The 21,863-nt window shown below is 44.7% G+C and overlaps 1 protein-coding gene across 2 annotated transcripts in view; it reads right to left on the bottom strand.

The window, feature by feature from the left end:
* Window positions 1-676: 676 nt before the first annotated feature.
* LOC120063015 (sodium- and chloride-dependent GABA transporter ine-like) overlaps window positions 677-21,863 on the bottom strand; it is a 45,317-nt gene continuing 24,130 nt past the window's right edge. Inside the window, exons 7-14 of one of the 2 annotated variants that reach the window (XM_039013104.1) lie at window positions 12,937-13,061; window positions 7,813-7,925; window positions 6,012-6,152; window positions 5,592-5,691; window positions 5,349-5,449; window positions 4,975-5,145; window positions 4,035-4,170; window positions 677-3,781 (exon numbers count right to left, since the gene is read on the bottom strand). In XM_039013104.1, coding sequence (XP_038869032.1) covers window positions 4,060-4,170; window positions 4,975-5,145; window positions 5,349-5,449; window positions 5,592-5,691; window positions 6,012-6,152; window positions 7,813-7,925; window positions 12,937-13,061 — 862 coding nt within the window. In that variant the 3' untranslated portion in view covers window positions 677-3,781; window positions 4,035-4,059. Of the gene's footprint in view, window positions 4,171-4,974; window positions 5,146-5,348; window positions 5,450-5,591; window positions 5,692-6,011; window positions 6,153-7,812; window positions 7,926-12,936; window positions 13,062-21,863 lie in introns of both variants that reach the window. The other variant, XM_039013103.1, reaches the window with a different exon arrangement.

Genomic DNA, 21,863 nt, shown 5'->3' with positions numbered 1-21,863 from the left:
AGGCTAATTAACTACCCACCTCCAAAGGCACTACAGTCAAATAGGCTCTGCTCTGACTCCCGCTCTCCATGCACAGATCTGACCCTGTGGGATTCCTGCAGTGTGCAATAAAACATTCTCAAATGAAGAATGGAAATGGATTTGTGCTTAATTATGCCAATAATTCTTCACAGTGACTAATTAGATAAATTAAAAACAAGATTTGGTGAGTGCATAACTGCAAGCAGGAAACCAGATACATTCAGCTGTCTGTTTGCATGCCAAATTATAACTATAGTATACAATATTTGTCTAAAGTGCTGAAAGATGTCCACTAGTTTCTGAGGTAGGGTATACTATAGGATTATAGTCTGCTAAAAATGTGTAATGAGCGTATTAATACTAGCTGGTAGTTATCATCTCCTGTATACAAGTCACTAAAACAGCTTGAGTGAGTTTTTAGGAATACCACAACTAAAAATGATACATTTTCCAAATTGTATTAACATAAGCTGATGAACATAGAAATGCTTGTTAAGAATAATCATAGACATTTGTACTGGCCTGTATGGCAACATGCCCCTGAGCTGCATATTATTACTGTCTGTACATTGCTGCCATCTACTGTTAAATTATGCTCTTCAGAACAGACACATTGATGAATTGAAAGGGCTCGTAAAAATCAAACATATTTGCCAATAATGTTCTTTATTTGACACAAATATCTCTGCGTGATAAACAGGTATTATCAATCTCATTTTCTTTTTCAACGTTTCAGATCAAAAATAAGTCCAACAGAAAGTACACTTTAAACAGGATACATGTAAATAAAAAGAGATAAATCATTATTTTATGCTAAATCAATTTTAAAAAGGAGAAAGTTGCTATTTTAAAAGCGTAATATGAGCATAAACATTTCTACCATTAAAGTAGTACCACCATGGAGAACTTAATGGAGAAATAGTAACAGTGTCTTTGTTATTTCATATACCATTTTGTTTGATACAACAAAAAACATTTGAAAATAAATAAAATGTAAAATATTTGGTATGAGAACAATGAATAAAAAACAACCAGCAGCAATAACCCCGCATTTTGTGACACAACCATACAATTGCATAGAATAACAAAAGTGTATTAGGCATGATTACATGATTTAACCTCTTATTCTGGTTTGTGCAATGGTAGAAATAGACAATTGTCATCATAAACTAATTAGTCAAAACTAAATGCTGTTTGACAGACACAAAATGCATCTAAAACAGCTAACTAAATGGGAATTTGATCTTGTTTTATATCAAAAGAGAATTAACACTAAATGATAATTGTGTGAATTTTTTAATGATCCTTAAGATGGGTTGGTGATAATCTCTATGATATATTTTTGGTATTTTCATCAAATATTGACAACCCAAAATCAATATTTTTGATACATGGCACTTGTGGCAGGTGGCAAACGTATCTTCACTTCACACCTCAAAATAGCCCATTGTATTTATTTCATACATTTGACCATCTAAATCATGTCGAATCATATTTATTTCATACATTTGACCATCTAAATCATGTCTAATAATATTTATTTCATACATTTGACCATCTAAATCATGTCTAATCATATTTATTTCTTTGAGCCTTTCAGTCCCATAGTGTAATGTCATTGGATCTTTTAATGACAAAAGGCACTCCTTGTAAAGCTGAGATCCAATGTCATTGATGTAACAAACACGAAGACACACAACTGAGGCACAAACTGTGGCAGAGCAAGTAAAATAGAAAACTCCAACCAGAACCCCAAAACTTCAAAGTCCATTCAAGTGTAAAAACTGCTGATGAATGATGTCAGAACATTGGACACTCCCCACTAACCACCGTCAGAACATTGGACTCTCCCCACTAACGGATGTCATAGCAGCACTGCAGTGGTTTCCCTCCTCACAGTTAACCTCTCCTCTATACATCTAATTGCATATATATTTTTTACCTTTATTTAACTAGGCAAGTCAGTTTTAAGAACAAATTCTTATTTACAATGATGGCCTTCCCGGGGGACAGTGGGTTAACTGCCTTGTTCAGGGGCAGAACAACAGATTTTTACTTTGTTGATCAATATTCACCTGAGCCCCATCTGACCTCACGGTGAGTAAAAACCTTGGCCACAAGGTGAAGATGTTGATTCAATGTGGACCTTAGTCCATGAAATCAGTCTGGGAAAAGGTTTGTTTTCTCGCTGATTTGCCTAGCCATCATTTGTTGCATTGAGCGGCCACCTATTGGTTGTAACTGTGGATGCTTCATCGGTCTAAGGCTGAGCTGAGTTGATCAGTGTGTCATTTTGTGGATGATATGAAATATGCCGCTATCGCTTGTGTGTGTATTGGCTACATTGGTTTTTACATTTGGTGAAAATTGTTTGTCAGTTTATGTTGGGAGACACAATATGTTAGGTCCAGCGGGGAGAAGAGCTGGTTGAAGAGATTACCAGAGGGACGAGTTGTTCTCCGTAGTTCATAGTCTTGTGGCATGATGAATATGATGTTTTACCATATCATAATCAGGGGTGAAAGTAAGGTGGTAAAACGTGAGCCTATTACACCATTATTTAACATTACTGCATGTCAGCAGCATGAACAATTTGCAAATGGACTTGAAATTGGGTGGTATATGCGCCAAATTGCATTGTAGTTTGAGGAGAACACTTAGCCTCCACTTTGTAAAGGCGGAGATGAGTGGCGGAGACGCACACGGAAAAGGCGGAGATGAGTGGCGGACACAGAGGCGCGCGTGGACAACAGTGGATGCATCAATTCAGGCTACAAGTGTAGGCCTAATGGCAATCACAGAATGTCATTACAATACACCTAGATGTTTTATAACAGATGTCTCTTTCCATTCATCGAATTGCGGTTGCACTGTTGGGGTTTGGATTGGATGAATGTGCGTGCGCGTGTAGCCTACAAGAGCGCCTCTGTGTAGCCTACAAGAGCGCCTCTGTGTAGCCTACAAGAGCGCCTCTGTGTAGCCTACAAGAGCGCCTCTGTGTAGCCTACAAGAGCGCCTCTGTGTAGCCTACAAGAGCGCCTCTGTGTAGCCTACAAGAGCGCCACTGTGTAGCCTACAAGAGCGCCTCTGTGTAGCCTACAAGAGCGCCTCTGTGTAGCCTACAAGAGCGCCTCTGTGTAGCCTACAAGAGCGCCTCTGTGTAGCCTACAAGAGCGCCTCTGTGTAGCCTACAAGAGCGCCTCTGTGTAGCCTACAAGAGCGCCTCTTAATAAGTGATTGTTTGACAATCAGATGAAAACATTGTGTTTGGCTATGGGAAGCTAAGCTTTCCCTAAAGTACATTTCATTCAAATTGACAAAATGATATAGCCTAATTAGCTTGATCCTGTCAATACAAAAAATTATACAATTATTCAAAATAGGCTACACCAGAAAGCATGATTTGGCCACAGAGGATCAATAGCTTATTAAAAAAAAGCTGTTGATTGTTTTAAATTGCACAGCCTCCAACCTGTAGCCCATCTTATTGGAACCAGCGGAGAACATCGGCCATATCCCAGGTGAGTGTGCATTTTCACTGTCGTTGTCATTGGGTCTGCGCCACTTTTTGTTTTTGGACAATCATTTCCTCCTCCAGGTTAGATGGACGTCATATTGTATTGGTGTCTCCCCTTTTCGTTGTCCAATTATATGAATCAGACATCATCGTTTTTATTAATATGTTTGTAAGTGTCAGAGTAGGCTACCCTGTAATTCTTGTAGTATAAAAAGTGTGTGTAAGCACGTGGGTATCCAGTACCTGTAAGGCAATAAAGGGCTTCAGAACAAGGACATGTCATGGCACTTGAAGGACATCTTTGAGGTCCATAACTAATGGTTTTACCTTGACTGTTTACCCTGTCTATTTCACTATAGGTAAGGTGTCATGTTATCAGTTCATAGAATAAATATTAGGGTAAATACTTGAAAAAGTTATTTACATAAACTACCGAACAACCTCCCCACCTCCCTATCCTAATAGAGCACTCACACAGTCACCGTGACTCACAAACCTAGACACAGTGCTTTTGTCCCTGTTCACAGAGGAGTGATAAAGACAACAGACTCCGGTATGTCCACTCTCTGCTTCTCTGGTAGATGGTTGACAGGGTCCAACTCTATTGTAGGAGTCATGGCTGTTTTTATCCTCTGGGGGCACAGAGAATCGATAAAAGAAGAGGTTCAGAGTCGCATACATAGTTTAACTACGGTTTCTACGGTTTCTGCCAATGCCCAGAACATATTTATCATGCATTTGAGTTATTTATATGACTGCCATGTGGGATAAATGTACAGTATCAAATATATGTCTGTCTCTCTCTTCGCCTCCTCTCCCAGAGGACCGGAGCCTTAGGACCGTGCCTCAGGACTACTTGGCCTGACGACTCATGGATGTCCCTGTCCACAGTCCCCTCGGCCGGGCTATGGAACCCTGACCTGTTTCACCGGACATGCTTCTCTCTCTCTCGTAAAAAGCCAACTGACATTTACTCCTGATGTGTTGAACTGCTGCACCCTCTATAACCACTGTGGTTATTATTTCACCCTGCTGGTCACCTATAAACATTTGTACATCTTGAAGAACGATCTGTCCTTAATGGCCATATAATCTCCACCCGGCAATGGCAGAAGAGGACTGGCCACCCCTCGGAGCCTTGTTCCTCTCTAGGTTTCTGCCTTTATAGGGAGTATTTCCTAGCCACCGTGCATCTGCATTGCTTGCTCTTTTAGGTTTTAAGGTTGGTATCTGTAAATCACAACTGCTCATGTAAAAAGGGCTTTATAAAATACATTTGATTTATTGATTTGTGTGTGAGTGTGTGCGTGACTGTGTGTGTATATGCGTGAGTACCAGTATACTTGTTCAGTATGTATGCACGATGCTAAAACAGTATCTGAGATCTAAATGTATCAGTATGCGTGTTTGGTTTGGTTTACTGAACGGATGCTCACCTGCATCAGTGTGCCCTTATTTCTGCAGATCTCGTGCAGGGCTCCCAGGGGGATCCACACGATGGAGACCAGGGAGATTCCCCAGCCCACCACCTCTGCCCAGACAGGGTATGTGTAGGACTTCCCATAGCGAGCGGGCGTGTACTGGACGATGCTGGAGATCAGAATGCACTGCAGGGGAGGAGGTTACACTTGGATGAAACCTCTAATACAACAAATGGATCATTAAGTCTTAGGTACGGCTATCACTACTATTACGACTACAAAAAGTAAAATCAACAACTATAAACCACAACAAATCCTCATCACGGTCATTGCGCTAACTTTCCTCATCACCATCATCAAAAAAGACATGAGTTAGCCATAGCACTCACCAGGACCAGCACAGGGGAGAAGAACATCCAGCAGGAGCGGAAATAGATGTTGGGAGCCTTTCCCAACATCCTCTTGATCACGATGGTCATCCGCCGCTGTCCTGCAATAACACATTGCATTAAATACTTACATTTACTCAGACATACATACTGTCTATTCAGCAAAGTGTTTTATTTTCTTGTATAAATACACAACAGGTTGTTGAATTTCATCGTAAGGGGAGAGAAGGTGCAGGGTATTACCAAAAACCCAGCAGACAGCGAGGACCTCAAAGAAGGCCAGGAACATGAGAGACACCACAGCAGTGTAGTGGTCCATCAGCTGGAACACGTACATTCCCCCCTGTATATGTGTGTGTGTGTGTGTGGGGGGGGGGGGGGGGGAGACGAGAGCGGGAGAGAATGAGAAAGGTTTAATTATAAAAAGTTTCATTTCCTGACTGCATCTTGTTCTCAATTTACTGGGGGAAAAGCAACCCACTCCACAAGACAAAAAATCAGCTGGTCAACCATGCACTACTTACTGGCTGTATGTGTCTTAGTCGTCTACTGATAGAAACCAAAATAAAACAGGTCCAAACATGAGTATACGGTCTCATTCCGAGAGGAGGGGGCGGGGCGTTACCCGATGGATAGTAATAATATCTGACAGGACCACCTTACCTTAGTGATGTGAGGAATGCCTAGAAGAAAGCCGATAACACAGACAGCCAGAACGATGACCTCCTGTCTCTTCAGGACACGCAGCACCTTGGGGCCACAGCCGTCCATTATGGACGTCACCGCCACCTCCACCATAGCAAACTGCAGAGCACAATACAGTGGGGAAAGTGAACTGAGCAGTTGTGGAAGTTGAGGCTGCTCTAAAGTTGCCTCAGGTGATTTATTTTTCTGAAAACAACAAAACTAAGGAATTCCACTAGGCCTATACTATCCCCATTGTTTAAGCGAAAGACAGACAATTTATGGCAGCCAGGCAAGTTGAGCCTGCTCTGTGGTTGTTCCATTAGGCAGGGGATTTAAAATAAAATAAAAATGAAAACAACCAAACTTCCCAAAATTCCTGTAGCCTAACATGTCTACACTGAGGCATCGCAAAAGCGGTCTGTTTTTTTAAACCTGCTACACTGGAAATGTAACTTTTGGTCAGGGCGTGGAGAGCGAGCCACTTTATTTTATTGCTCTCACAGGGGGTGATTTACTTTACAAGCGGTAGTCACCTAGCAAGAAAACTAGGTAGGGCTAGGTATCAACAGCAAAGTGGAGAGCGAGCTCTGCTTTCTATAGATGTGCGCCATGCCCAACATGTGATTTCCATGAATCTTATTGGTCAAGACACACACAGGACATAGGCTACTAATTGTGCTCAAGTTGACAAATGAGGCAATTCAGTCGCCCAAAAAACAGTAGGTCTATTTTGTCTTTGTTTTCAACGCTTTTACGCCAAAAAAAGTGTATTAATGGGCCTCCCGAGTGGCATAGCGATCTAAGGCACTGCTCCGCAGCGCTTGAGGCGTGACTACAGACCCGGTTTTGATCCCAGACTGTGTCACAGCCGGCCATGCCCAGGAGACCCATGAGGCGGCGCACAATTGGCCTAGCGTCGTCCGGGTTAGGGGAGAGTTTGGCAGGCCGGGATTTCCTTGTCCCATCGCACTCCAGCTACTCCTTGTGGCGGGCCGGGCGCCTGCAAGCTGACTTCGGTCACCAGCTGGACAGTGTTTCTTCGATATATTGTTGTGGCTGGCTTATGGGTTACGCGAAGAGTTTGTCAAGAAGCAGTGCAGCTTGGCAGGGTCGTGTTTCGGAGGACACACGGCTCTCGACCTTCGCCTCTCCTGAGTCCGTAGGGGAGTTGAAGCGATGGGACAAGACTGTAACTACCAATTGGATGTCATGAAATCGGGCAGAAAAGTAAAAAATAAAATAAAAAGGGTATTAAACTAAATAAAAAGTGGTGGAACAAATGCCTTGCTCGCCACACATTTGCCGGCGACCCTGCTTCCTCTCTTCCCTCATCAGTCAGCCGAGCAGTTAAGAGCATTGGGCCAGTAACCAAAAGGTTGCTGGTTCGAATCCCTGAGCCGACTAGGTGAAAAATCTGTTGTTGTGACCTTGAGTAATGCACTTACCCTAAATGCTCCTGTAAGTCACTCTGGATAAGAGCATCTGCTAAATGACTCAAATGTAAATGTCAAATGTAATCAATCTAAATAAATATTAAAAGATGACCTACAATGTCTGTTTTTACCAAAAGTGGTCTCCGAAAATATATTACATGACGGCCAAAGAAAAAGACGACTATGACAGAAACATGTTATTAGTGGGTATATTATCGTTACACTGTATGCACTGATATGGGAAAAACATGTGCACTAAAAACTATGATTAATTATGAATGGCTTCTTCTTTTTATTATTGGCTTCATACCATAACCACAAGCGTGCGTGTGCGAGTGTCTAACCTGACTGTCCAGTCCCAGGCAGAGAAGCATGAAGAAGAACAGAGGAGCCCACAACTGGGGCAGAGGCATAGTGGAGAAGACCTCTGGATACACCACAAACACCAGCCCAGGACCTGTGGCACACAAACGCACCATAGGATGTCAAACAAGAAGGGTAGGAAAACACCCACAACATTAGCACAGGTAAAGACACTGGTTTAGAAGTTGACAAGGCCAACGAAGTCAAGTTGGAAACATCGTACAGATTAATGAACCGGTTTCCCTGGCACTGATTAACCAGTGGTTATCTCATCCGACACTAGGAAGTCAAAGCGTTCAATAACAAAACATGGTAGACGGGACACCTTCTCCACCCTCATGCAGTTGACCTCATTAGTAATATGACCTAACAAAAAATATGTTACATTAATAAAAAATTGTGGCATACAGAAAGATGATAGCAATGGTCATGTAATAAATATATCTGGGTCGGTTTCATTCCATTCACAATTACCTGAGGAAGTGTCACGCTTGGAATGGGAAACAAAACGATCTAATCATTCATCATAAGTCATCTTCCATAAATTATTAACTCAGAGGCAACTGAACACTGAACACTTCTGAAGTCACAAGAGGTCAGTGGGTGTCAAACAGTTAGTCAGCAGTGAGTCAGTGGTATCCAAGACCATATTTGGGACTGATCCAAGCCAGAGCAGGTGCTCATCAGCAGAACCCAGCAGGCACAACAGCTAATCCCTAATTTACTTTCTTCAAAAGGTCCTAATACACTGTGTGAACAATGGAAACTTTTGCTGTTACACCAACAGTTCATCTCAAGCTAAGTTTAGCAAGTTTAATTCACCATTCATTTCATATATAATACAGTATTTGTTTTAGAACAAAATCCTAGAGGTAGACATCCAAGTGGTAGGTTGACATCCACTATTCAGAGCACCCTCCTTTTCTACTGTCTCCGCATAGATAAACTTAAATAACTACAGTGGGTATTTACTTAGTTACAACCCAGCAAACCAAAATAGGTTCTGTGAAAGTTTCAGAGGAATTGAATGGGAATCTTAACTAATCTTCTTAGTTAACTAATGTTAACTAAGAACCCTCCTTTTCTACTGTCTCCGCATAGATAAACTTAAATAACTACAGTGGGTATTTACTTAGTTACAACCCAGCAAACCAAAATAGGTTCTGTGAAAGTTTCAGAGGAATTGAATGGGAATCTTAACTAATGTTCTGGGAATGTTCCCTGTTTGCTGGGTATTTTCTGTCCTGGTTATCCACCGACTATGACACACTCATTCATGAAATAACTACTTCATAATCCATAATATTGAGCCAGTAATAAACACTTGTGGTGAGAAAGAGAGCGCACTTTCATCTCTTACTCCATTGTCTATCCCTATAACCAGTACAGTAGTTATGGTATTCCGTCAGAGGATTTATGCCTCTTTTCACATAAGTCACACTGTTCACCTGTTAAATGATAGCAGAGAGAGCCAGAGAGACAGAGAGAAAGAGACAGAGAGACAACGAGGGGGAGAGAGAGAGGGAGAACGAGGGAGAGAGAGAGAACGAGGGAGAGAAATAGAAAGGGTTCATTTTAAAAGGTTCATTTCCTGACCGCATCGTGTTCTTAATTTACTTGGGGAAGAACAACCCACTCCACAAGTCATTAGTGACTAATGTGTCCTTTTATATAGATTTTTTTTATAGTTCCAAAATGATCTGTGTGTATTTAAGAGCCTCACCAAATCCAGTTTCCCAAACTGTAATACTGTAATATATAATACTCCTTCACCCAAATCCAGATAGCTGATGTTCTGAAAGAGCTGCAATTACTAGCCTGTTCAACCTCTCTTTCGTATCGTCTGAGATTGCCAAAGATTGGAAAGCTGCCGCGGTCATCCCCCTCTTCAAAGGGGGTGACACTCTAGACCCAAACTGCTACAGACCTATATCTATCCTACCCTGCCTTTCTAAGGTCTTCGAAAGCCAAGTTAACAAACAGATTACCGACCATTTCGAATCCCACCGTACCTTCTCCGTTATGCAATCTGGTTTCAGAGCTGGTCATGGGTGCACCTTGGCCACGCTCAAGGTCCTAAACGACATCATAACCGCATCGATAAGAGACATTACTGCGCAGCCGTATTCATCGACCTGGCCAAGGCTTACGACTCTGTCAATCACCACATTCTTATTGGCAGACTCGACAGCCTTGGTTTCTCAAATGATTGCCTCGCCTGGTTTACCAACTACTTCTCTGATATAGTTCAGTGTGTCAAATCGGAGGGCCTGTTGTTCCGAACCTCTGGCAGTCTATGGGGGTGCCACAGGGTTCAATCCTCGGGCCGACTCTCTTCTCTGTATACATCAATGATGTTGCTCTTGCTGCTGGTGATTCTCTGATCCACCTCTATGCAGACGACACCATTCTGTATTTTTCTGGCCCCTCTTTGGACACTGTGTTAACTAACCTCCAGACGAGCTTCAATGCCATACAACTCTTCTTCCGTGGCCTCCAACTGCTCTTAAACGCAAGTAAAACTAAATGCATGCTATTCAACCGATCACTGCTCGCCCGTCCAGCATCACTACTCTGGACGGCTCTGACTTAGAATACGTGGACAACTACAAATACCTTGGTGTCTGGTTAGACTGTAAACTCTCCTTCCAGACTCACATTAAGCATCTCCAATCCAAAATTAAATCTAGAAATCGGCTTCCTATATCGCAAAAAGCATCCTTCACTCATGCTGCCAAACATACCCTTGTAAAACTGACCATCCTACCGATCCTCGACTTCGGTGATGTCATCTATAAAATAGCCTCCAACACTCTACTCAACAAACTGGATGCAGTCTATCACAGTGCCATCCGTTTTGTCACCAAAGCCCCATATACTACCCACCATTGCGACCTGTACGCTCTCGTTGGTTGGCCCTCGCTTCATACTCGTCGCCAAACCCACTGGCTACAGGTTATCTACAAGTCTCTGCTAGGTAAAGCCCCGCCTTATTTCAGCTCACTGGTCACCATAGCAGCACCCACTCGTAGCACGCGCTCCAGCAGGTATATCTCACTGGTCACCCCCAAAGCCAATTCCTCCTTTGGTCGTCTTTCCTTCCAGTTCTCTGCTGCCAACGACTGGAACGAACTGCAAAAATCTCTGAAGCTGGAAACACTTATCTCCCTCACTAGCTTTAAGCATCAGCTGTCAGAGCAGCTCACAGATTAATGCACCTGTACATAGCCCATCTATAATTTAGCCCAAACAACTACCTCTTCCCCTACTGTATTTATTTATTTTGCTCCTTTGCACCCCATTATTTATATTTCTACTTTGCACATTCTTCCACTACAAATCTACCATTCCAGTGTTTTACTTGCTATATTGTATTTACTTCGCCACCATGGCCTTTTTTGCCTTTACCTCCCTTATCTCACCTCATTTGCTCACATTGTATATAGACTTATTTTTCAACTGTATTATTGACTGTATGTTTTGTTTATTCCATGTGTAACTCTGTGTTGTTGTATGTGTCGAATTGCTATGCTTTATCTTGGCCAGGTCGCAGTTGCAAATGAGAACTTGTTCTCAACTAGCCTACCTGGTTAAATAAAGGTTAAATATATTTATTTTTTTCAAATATGGGAAAATTCCTATTCGGCCACAGCTTAGGATAGGACTGAGGCTAGAAATAATGTTCTGTTGATTCAAATGTCTTTACACGGGTCATGACAGAAACTACTTTGGAAGCTCTGGTGACGCTTGTCTCACTGGCATGCTAACTGGTCACCCAGGTCTACTCAGTGGGTGTGTCCAAATAATCTCTCCTTCTTCCTGAAGTGTGCACTCATTCACTACTCCCCACACATTTAAAAGCATTAGATTGGTGTAGACATGGGCTAAAGGGAGTTTTCTATGTACAAGTAATTTCCATTCAAATCCATGAAGGGAAGTGAACAAGGGCACTCTTCGGGAGAAAAGAGAGATTACTGGGACTCAAACCGGTGTGATGCAGCCTGGCCCAGCCCTCTGAGCTCCGCCTGTCTGCCTGTTAGGTAGGGACGACTGTCTGCCTGTTAGGTAGGGACGACTGTCTGCCTGTTAGGTAGGGACGACTGTCTGCCTGTTAGGTAGGGACGACTGTCTGCCTGTTAGGTAGGGAGGGAGGACTGTCTGCCTGTTAGGTAGGGAGGGAGGACTGTCTGCCTGTTAGGTAGGGAGGGAGGACTGTCTGCCTGTTAGGTAGGGAGGGAGGACTGTCTGCCTGTTAGGTAGGGAGGGAGGACTGTCTGCCTGTTAGGTAGGGAGGGAGGACTGTCTGCCTGTTAGGTAGGGAGGGAGGACTGTCTGCCTGTTAGGTAGGGAGGGAGGACTGTCTGCCTGTTAGGTAGGGAGGACTGTCTGCCTGTTAGGTAGGGAGGACTGTCTGCCTGTTAGGTAGGGAGGACTGTCTGCCTGTTAGGTAGGGAGGACTGTCTGCCTGTTAGGTAGGGAGGACTGTCTGCCTGTTAGGTAGGGAGGACTGTCTGCCTGTTAGGTAGGGAGGACTGTCTGCCTGTTAGGTAGGGAGGACTGTCTGCCTGTTAGGTAGGGAGGACTGTCTGCCTGTACAAAAGCAATTACTCCAAATGCTGTAGTTTTCCACACTAGCACCCCAGAAAGAAGTGCATCCTTGTGAATGAATCCCTTTGTATTCTACTCTGTGTAAGTTTTCCAGGAACTAATAAAATGAGGAAGGTGTTAGTTCTGAACTCAATTGGACTTTTATGAGTATTATTCCCAAGAGTTATTCACAGGAGTATATGGGTCACGTTCGTACCTACTTCCCTTCATACACTGCCCTAAACATCTATCTGTCAATGGTGAAGTTGTTTGGTGGTACTATTAGTTTGGCACGTTACCAATACCTACTGACTATGACAAATGAACACTATTCAAGGTATTAACAAACTTAGTGGTTAAAAGATGTGATGAATCATGATCCCCTGGGACCATGAGAGGAAGTTTTAGGAGACAATAACCCATCCAAACATTAAATAGACACTCTGGAAATTAAAGAGGCATATAAATAGATGGATGAATAACATCAAAGACGTCTCACTTGAACAGGAAGTACTTACCATCTGTGGCGATGTCGTCTACTGGGAGGTTGTGGACATGAGCCATGTAGCCAATGGCTGAGAATATCACAAAACCAGCCAGGATACTGGTGGCTGAGTTAGCTAAGGAGACAATCAATGTGTCCCTAGGGGAGGACCAGAACACAAACACAGTCAGGATACTGGTGGCCGAGTTAGCTAAGGAGACAATCAATGTGTCCCTAGGGGAGGACCAGAACACAAACACAGTCAGGATACTGGTGGCCGAGTTAGCTAAGGAGACAATCAATGTGTCCCTAGGGGAGGACCAGAACACAAACACAGTCAGGATACTGGTGGCCGAGTTAGCTAAGGAGACAATCAATGTGTCCCTAGGGGAGGACCAGAACACAAACACAGTCAGGCTGATGATAACATTTCTCATGGTCAAATGGATCACTAAGGAAAACAAAACCAGACTTTTTGACTGAAGGACAGTCATTCCTAGAGCTGGCCGCCCGAGCTGGCCGCCCGGCCAAACTCAGCAATCGGGGGAGAAGGGCCTTGGTCATTGAGGTGAAGTACAGAGAGATCCTTGATGAAAACCTGCTCCAGAGCACTCAGGACCTCAGACTGGGGCGAAGGGTCACCTTTCAACAAGACAACGACTAAGCACACAGCCAAGACAACGCAGGAGTGGCTTCGGGAGATAAGTGGCCCAGCCAGAGGCCAAACATCTCTGGAGAAACCTGAAACTAGTTGTGCAGTGACGCTCCTCATTCAACCTAACCGAGCTTGAGAGGATCTGCAGAGAATAAATGGGAGAAACTCCCCAAATACAGGTGTGCCAAGCTTGTAGTGTAATACCGAAGACTCAAGGCTGTAATCGCTGCCAAAGGGTCTTTAACTTCTCTAGGGTAGGGGGCAGCATTCGGAATTTTGGATGAAATGCATGCCCAAATTAAACTGCCTGCTTCTCAGGCCCAGAAGATATGATATGCATATAACTGGTAGATTTTGATAGAAAACATTCTAAAGTTTCCAAAACAGTTAGAATAGTGTCTGTGAGTATAACAGAACTGATTTGGCAGGCAAAAACCTGAGAAAAATCCATTCAGGAAGTAGTTTCTTTTTGGTTTTGTAGTTTTCTATTCAATGCCATTACAGTATCCATTGACTTAGGACTCAAGTTGCAGTTTCTATGCCTTCCACTAGATGTCAACAGTCTTTAGAAATTGTTTCAGGCTTGTATTCTGAAAAATGAAGAAGTAAGAGCAGTCTGAATGAGTGGACCCTGCCATGTCACAGAGCTTTTTCATGCACGAGACCGAGCGAGTGCGTTTCTTGTTTACCTTTTAAATTGACAACGTTATTGTCCGGTTGAAATATTATTGATTATTTAGGCTAAAAACAACCTGAGGATTGAATATAAACATCGTTTGACATGTTTCTATGAACTTTACGGATACAATTTGGATTTTTTTTTCTTCCTGTTTTGACTGTGTTTGAGCCTGTGGATTACAGGCTTTTGGATATAAAGAGACTTTATCGAACAAAAGGAACATTTATTGAGTAAATGAATGTCTGCTGAGAGCAACCATATGAAGATCAAAGGTAAGGGATTAATTTTCTCTCTATTTCTTTTTTTTTCTTCTTTTTTTTCTAAATTTTATCCCATTTTCTCCCCAATTTTCGTGGTATCCAATCGCTAGTAATTACTATCTTGTCTCATCGCTACAACTCCCGTACGGGCTCGGGAGAGACGAAGGTCGAAAGCCATGCGTCCTCCGAAGCACAACCCAACCAAGCCGCACTGCTTCTTAACACAGCGCGCCTCCAACCCGGAAGCAAGCCGCACCAATGTGTCGGAGGAAGCACCGTGTACCTGGCCCCCTTGGTTAGCGCGCACTGCGCCCGGCCCGCCACAGGAGTCGCTGGAGCGCGATGAGACAAGGATATCCCTACCGGCCAAACCCTCCCTAACCCGGACGACGCTATGCCAATTGTGCGTCGCCCCACGGACCTCCCGGTCGCGGCCGGCTGCTTTATCTCTATTTCTGACTTGTGTAACTGTTCTACTTGGCTGGTTACTGTTTGTAATGATTTGTCTAGTGGGCTATGTTCTCAAATAATCGTACGGTATGCTTTCGTCGTAAAGCATTTTTTAAATCTGACACCGTGGTTGGATTCACAAGAAGTTAATCTTTAAACCTATGTAAAATATGTTTTGTTTTCTGAATTTTTATAATGAGTATTTCTGTATTTGAATTTGGCGCCCAGCAGTTTCACTGGCTGTTGAAGAGGTGGGACGCTAACGTCTCACGTACCCAAGAGAAGTTAACAAAGTACTGAGTAAAAGGTCTGACTACTTATGTAAATGTAGTTTTTTTTTTTTTATAATACATTTGCAAAAAATTCTAAAAACCTGTTTTTGCTTTGTCATTATGGGGTATTGTGTGTACAGTCGTGGCCAAAAGTTTTGAATGACACAAATATTAATTTCCACAAAGTCTGCTGCCTCAGTTTGTATGATGGCAATTTGCATATACTCCAGAATGTTATGAAGAGTGATCAGATGAATCGCAATTAATTGCATAGTCCCTCTTTGCCATGCAAATTGACTGAATCCCCAAAAAACATTTCCACTGCATTTCAGCCCTGCCACAAAAGGACCAGCTGACATGTCAGTGATTCTCTCGTTAACATAGGTGTGAGTGTTGACGAGGACAAGGCTGGAGATCACTCTGTCATGCTGTTAGAGTTTGAATAACAGATTGGAAGCTTCAAAAGGAGGGTGATGCTTGGAATCGTTGTTCTTCCTCTGTCAACTAGGGTTACCTGCAAGGAAACACATGCCGTCATCATTGCTTTGCACAAAAAGGGCTTCACAGGCAAGGATATTGCTGCCAGTAAGATTGCACCTAAATCAACCATTTATCGGATCACCAAGAACTTCAAGGAGAGCGGTTCAATTATTGTGAAGAAGGCTTCAGGGTGCCCAAGAAAGTCCAGCAAGCGCCAGGGCCGTCTCCTAAAGTTGATTCAGCTGCGGAATCGGGGCACCACCAGTAAAGAGCTTGCTCAGGAATGGCAGCAGGCAGGTGTGAGTGCATCTGCACGCACAGTGAGGCGAAGACTTTCAGAGGATGGTCTGGTGTCAAGAAGGACAGCAAAGAAGCCACTTCTCTCCAGGAAAAACATCAGGGACAGACTGATATTCTGCATAAAGTACAGGGATTGGACTGCTGAGTACTGGGGTAAAGTAATTTTCCAGGCATCTGGAAAAATCTTGTCCAGAGAAGACAAGGTGAGCGCTACCATCAGTCCTGTGTCATGCCAACAGTAAAGCATCCTGAGACCATTCATGAGTGGTGTTGCTTCTCAGCCAAGGGAGTGGGCTCACTCACAATTTTGCCTAAGAACACAGCCATGAATAAAGAAATGGTACCAACACATCCTCTGAGAGCAACTTCTCCCAACCATCCAGGAACAGTTTGGTGACGAACAATGCCTATTCCAGCATGATGGAGTGCCTTGCCATAAGGCAAAAGTGATAACTAAGTGGCTCGGGGAACAAAACATCAATATTTTGGGTCCATTGCCAGGAAACTGCCCAGATCTTAATCCCATTGAGAACTTGTGGTCAATCCTTAAGAGGCGGGTGGACAAACAAAAACCCACAAATTCTGACAAACTCCAAGCATTGATTATGCAAGAATGGGCTGCCATCAGTCAGGTTGTGGCCCAGAACTTAATTGACAGCATGCCAGGGCGAATTGCAGAGGTCTTGAAAAAGAAGGGTCAACACTGCAAATATTGACTCTTTGCATCAACTTCTTGTAATTGTCAATAAAAGCCTTTGACACTTATGAAATGCTTGTAATTATACTTACAGTATTCCATAGTAACATCTGACAAAAATATCTAAAGACACTGAAGCAGCAAACTTTGTGGAAATTAATATTTGTGTCATTCTCAGAACTTTCGGCCACGAGGGTAGATTGATGAGGGAAAAAAACGAATTAATCCATTTTAAAATAAGGATAACGTATTTTTTTTTTTTTAAGTCAAGGGCTCTGTATACTTTCAGAGTGCACTGTTTGTACTGTGAAGTCAGTGCAAGATAGGGTCAGTGCAGATAGTCTGGGTAACCATTTAATTAAGTATTTAGCAGTCTTATTGCTTGGGCGTAGAAGCCTTCTCAGAGCCTGTTGGTCCGAGAGCCGTCTTCACGACTGGGAGGGTATGTGTGGACAATGTTAAAGTCCTTAGTGATGTGGACGCCAAGGAACTTGAAGCTCTTGACCTGCTCTACTACAGCCCCATGGATGTGTTCTCCCCTCTTTCTCCTGTAGTCCACGATCACCTCTTTGGTATTACTGACATTGAGGGAGAGGTTGTTGTCCTAGCACCACACTGCTAAGTCTCTGATCTCCACTCTGTATTCTGTCTCATCGCCATCGGCAATCAGACCTACCATCGTTAGGACAAAGCACACACCCCTGAGGTGGCGGATGTGTAGTTGCCTACCCTCACCTCCTGGGGCCTGCCCATCAGGAAGTCCAGGGCCCTCATTTATCAACGATGAGTACGAACAGAAATGTTCATAAACCATGCGTGCGATCATTTCGAAGCAATGTGTGGGATTTATCAATTTGTACTTCTACTTGAGAATGTGGGTAAATTTAAGCACACCTCTGACCATGCGCACCCACAGCACCTTTTGGGTGAAAAGTCAAACTGATAATGAAATACCATCCACCAAATGGAGAAAAGATTGACATAGTGGACCAAATCATAATCTATGAAGAAAAAAGATAATACATGAATAGTTTATTCATGTAGTTCTTTTATAGACACTTAAGCTACTAATAGTTCTCTCAGGGTGCTATCGAATTCATAAACATGAAGCCATTTAAGCCTAATTGAATAATAAAGTCAATTAGAAAGAGAGTGGTATGTAAGGTTGGAGGCAATTTAGTTAAACAATATAAAAAGGCAACACTGAGGCATTGTGACTTGTCCAAAATGTCAAATCTTGCATTGCTGGAGGATCTGGCACAAGCAGCATTACGCAGGGAGCGTGTTTTCAATGAGCATGCAGTTTTTTTTGCTGAGAGCGACACTTGGCTTATTAGTAGATTTCGTTTTCCAAGGCATATTTTATTGTATCTCTGCAACCAACTCTCTCCAGAAAGGGAGACGAAACGCACCAATGCCATCCCAGTGCATACCCACGTCCTCTCCACCCTGGGATTTTTGGCCACTGGAACACTCCAACGGGAGATTGCGGATCGGTCTGGCATTTCACAACCAACCATGAGCCGGATATTGCCTGCAGTCCTTCATGGCATTATTTAATTGACCCCACAATACATACAGGGTCCATACACTGCTGTGCAACAGGCCAGAGTGAAAAGGGATTGCAGGCAGAGTGAAAAGGGATTTGCATACCATTTCCAATGACATTGGAGCAATTGACTACAAACACATCGCAATAAAAGCACCATCATTGAACGAATTCAACTTCGTCAACAGAAAAGGTTTGCATTCTGTCAATGTGCAGGTCATCTGTGATTCACATTTGGCTTTGTTGAATGTAGTGGCAAAATGGCCAGGTGGGACACGATTCATTCATTGTTGCAGAACAGTTCAGTCGGCTTTAACCTCCAGGAAGAAGCTGTTGAGGATGGATGGCAAATTGGTAAGTGACTTATGTTTTATTTGCCATGTTAGATCTATACTGGGAAACAATATCTGAATGTTGTGTTCATAACTGCAGGAGACCAGGGCTACCCATTAAAAACACCACCACAGACGGATGCTGGCACTAAGACCGCACTCAGTCAGCTTTATAAGGAAATAAGCAAACAGGAAACCACTCACCCAGAGGCGGCACTCCTAGTGGCCGGAGACTTTAATGCAGGGAAACTTAAAATCAGTTCTACCAACATGTTAAATGTGCAACCAGAGGGAAAAAACTTCTAGATCCTGTACTCCACACACAGAGACGCGTACAAAGCTCTCCCTCGCCCTCCATTTGGTAAATCCGACCACAATTCTATCCTCCTGATTCCTGCTTACAAGCAAAAATTAAAGCAGGAAGCACCAGTGACTCGGTCTGCAAAAAAGTGGTCAGATGAAGCAGATGCTAAACTGCAGGACTGTTTTGCTATCACAGACTGAAACATGTTCCGGGATTCTTCCGATGACATTGAGGAGTACACCACATCAGTCACTGGCTTTATCAATAACTGCTTCGAGGATGTCGTCCCCACAGTAACTGTACGTACATACCCCAAACAGAAGCCATGGATTACAGGCAACATTCGCACTGAGCTAAAGGGTAGAGCTGCCGCTTTCAAGGTGCAGGATTCTAACCCGGAAGCTTATAAGAAATCCTGCTATGCCCTCCGACGAACCATCAAACGGGCAAAGCGTCAATACAGGGCTAAGATTGAATCGTACAACACCGGCTTTGACGCTCGTCTTACGTGGCAGGGCTTGCAAACTTTTACAGACTACAAAGGGAAGCACAGCCGCGAGCTGCCCAGTGACACAAGCCTACCAAACGAGCTAAATCACTTCTATGCTCGCTTCGAGGCAAGAAACACTGAGGCATGCATGAGAGCATCAGCTGTTCCGGACGACTGTGATCACGCTCTCCAATGGAACTGCCGATCTGCGGTCAAGAATGCTGAGTTCATCCCAGTCCCTAGACTTTTTGGCCCTGACAGAGACATGGATCACCCCAGCTGCTCTCTCTTTTTGGCCCTGACAGAGACATGGATCACCCCAGCTGATTTGACTACATTTTCTCTCATAGTCCGACAGCTTCTGGTTGTCGCGGTGGTGGCACAGGGCTGCTCATTTCTCCTAAGTGGATATTCTCTCTTTTCTCCCTCACTCACCTGACCATCTCCTCATTTGAATTCCATGCGGTCACTGTCACTTGTCCACTTAACATTGTTGTCATCGATCGCACACCATGTGCCCTTAGAGCACGTGTCAAACAAGGGCCACGGGACGATTTCGGCCCGTGACACATTTCTGCCTGGCCCGCACAATTATTTGGGTTGTCATTCATTTTTGGCCTGTTTCCATACAGCCCACGATGTGCTGCACTACAAGTCACAGCAAGTACTGCAAATGTGCTGCACGCCAAACGGCAGTACATTGCCACACACGCACCCCTCCTCCCAGACCCACACCCACACTGTAGTGCAGTGTATCATATCATCACTAAATGGTACGGGCCGAATCTTCTACCGGAACAAAAGTTTAAACATGTTGTAGGCTAAATGTCAATGCCAAGTTTTGGTTCCAATGGTCATTGCTGTTGCCTACAGAAAATGTCATCTTGGTTGTTGTCACGCCCTGACCATAGAGAGCCTTTTTATTCTCTATTTTGGTTAGGTCGGGGTGTGACTAGGATGGGTAATCTAGGTTGTTTTATTTCTATGTTGGCCTGGTGTGGTTCCCAATCAGAGGCAGCTGTTTAGCGTTGTCTCTGATTGAAGATCATATTTAGGCAGCCATTTCCCCACTGGTTTTTTGTGGGATCTTGTTAATGTGTAGTTGCCTGTGAGCACTCCATAGCTTCACGTGTCGTTTGCTCTATTGTTTTTTGCGTTTCATGAATAAAAAGATGTGGAACCCATATCACGCTGCGCCTTGGTCCGAATGTTTTTACGACAATCGTGACAGAAGATCCCACCACACCAGGACCAAGCAGCGTGCCCAGGAGGAGAAGGTATCCTGGACTTGGGAGGAAATCCTGGCAGGACAGGATCGCCTTCCTTGGCGGCAGACGCAAGGAGAGAAGGGAGGACAGGGCCGACGCAAGGGTTCGCGGCCACAACGGAAGCCCAAAGGACAGCCCCCCAAAAATTTGGAGGGTGGTACACGGGGTGGTCGGCGGAGCCGAGGAGGGAACCAGAGCCCATCTGGGAGAAGATGGAGAAATTGGAGGAGAGTGAACGGAGAGAGCCAGAGACCACCTGGGAGGTGATAGAGGTGGTCGGTCGACCCAAGGAGAGTACCAGAGCCCGCCTGGGATTCGTTGGAACAGTGTGAGGAGGGGTACCGGAGAATGGAGTTGGCTAGGAGTATGCGGCAACGCAGGCGTTTGGAGGAACGTGTCATCAGTCCGGTGAAACCTGGGCCGGCTCCACGTATCTGGCCTCCAGTGCGTCTCCCCAGTCCAGTACATCCTGTGCCTGCTCCTCGCACTCGCCCTGAAGTGTGCGTCACCAGTCCGGTACCACCTGTGCCGGCTCCACGCACTAGGCCTCCAGTGCGCCTCCCCAGTCCGGTACGTCCTGTGCCTGCTCCTCGCACGTGCCTGGAAGTGCTTGTCACCAGTTCGGAACCTCCGGCGACGGTCCGGAACCTCCGGCGAGGGTCAACGGTCCGGAGCTTCCAGGCAAGGCGTCCAGTCCAGCTCCAGGGCAGGAGCCTCCCTCTGCGCCAGTGTCCAGTCCAGGCACAGTGTCCAGTCCCGCTCCAGGGCAGCAGCCTTCCTCTGTGCCGGTACCCAGTCCGGGTACGGTGTCCAGTCCAGCTCCATGGCTAGAGCCTTCCTCTGCGCCGATGCCTAGTCCAGGTGCGGCGTTCAACCCAGTTCCATGGCCGGGGTCCTCCTCTGCGCCGAGGTCCAGTCCGGGCACGGAGTTCTACACGGCTCCATGGCCGGACCCGTGGTCTGGGCGGGGGCAAAGTCCCGCACCAGAGCCGCCACCAATGCTGGATCCGCGGGATGAGCGGGTTCTTCGTCCTGCACCAGAGCCGCCACCGACGCTAGATGCCCACCTGGACCCTCCCCTATAGAGTCAGGTTTTGCGGCCGGAGTCCGCACCTTTGGGGGGGGGGGTACTGTCACGCCCTGACCATAGAGAGCCTTTTTATTCTCTATTTTGGTTATGTCGGGGTGTGACTAGGGTGGGTAATCTAGGTTGTTTTATTTCTAT

Source organism: Salvelinus namaycush, chromosome 18, assembly GCF_016432855.1.
Source record: "Salvelinus namaycush isolate Seneca chromosome 18, SaNama_1.0, whole genome shotgun sequence".
In the NCBI taxonomy this organism is placed as follows: domain Eukaryota; kingdom Metazoa; phylum Chordata; class Actinopteri; order Salmoniformes; family Salmonidae; genus Salvelinus; species Salvelinus namaycush.
Note: the sequence above shows the minus strand (reverse complement) of the source record. Positions and strands in the feature narration are given on the sequence as shown.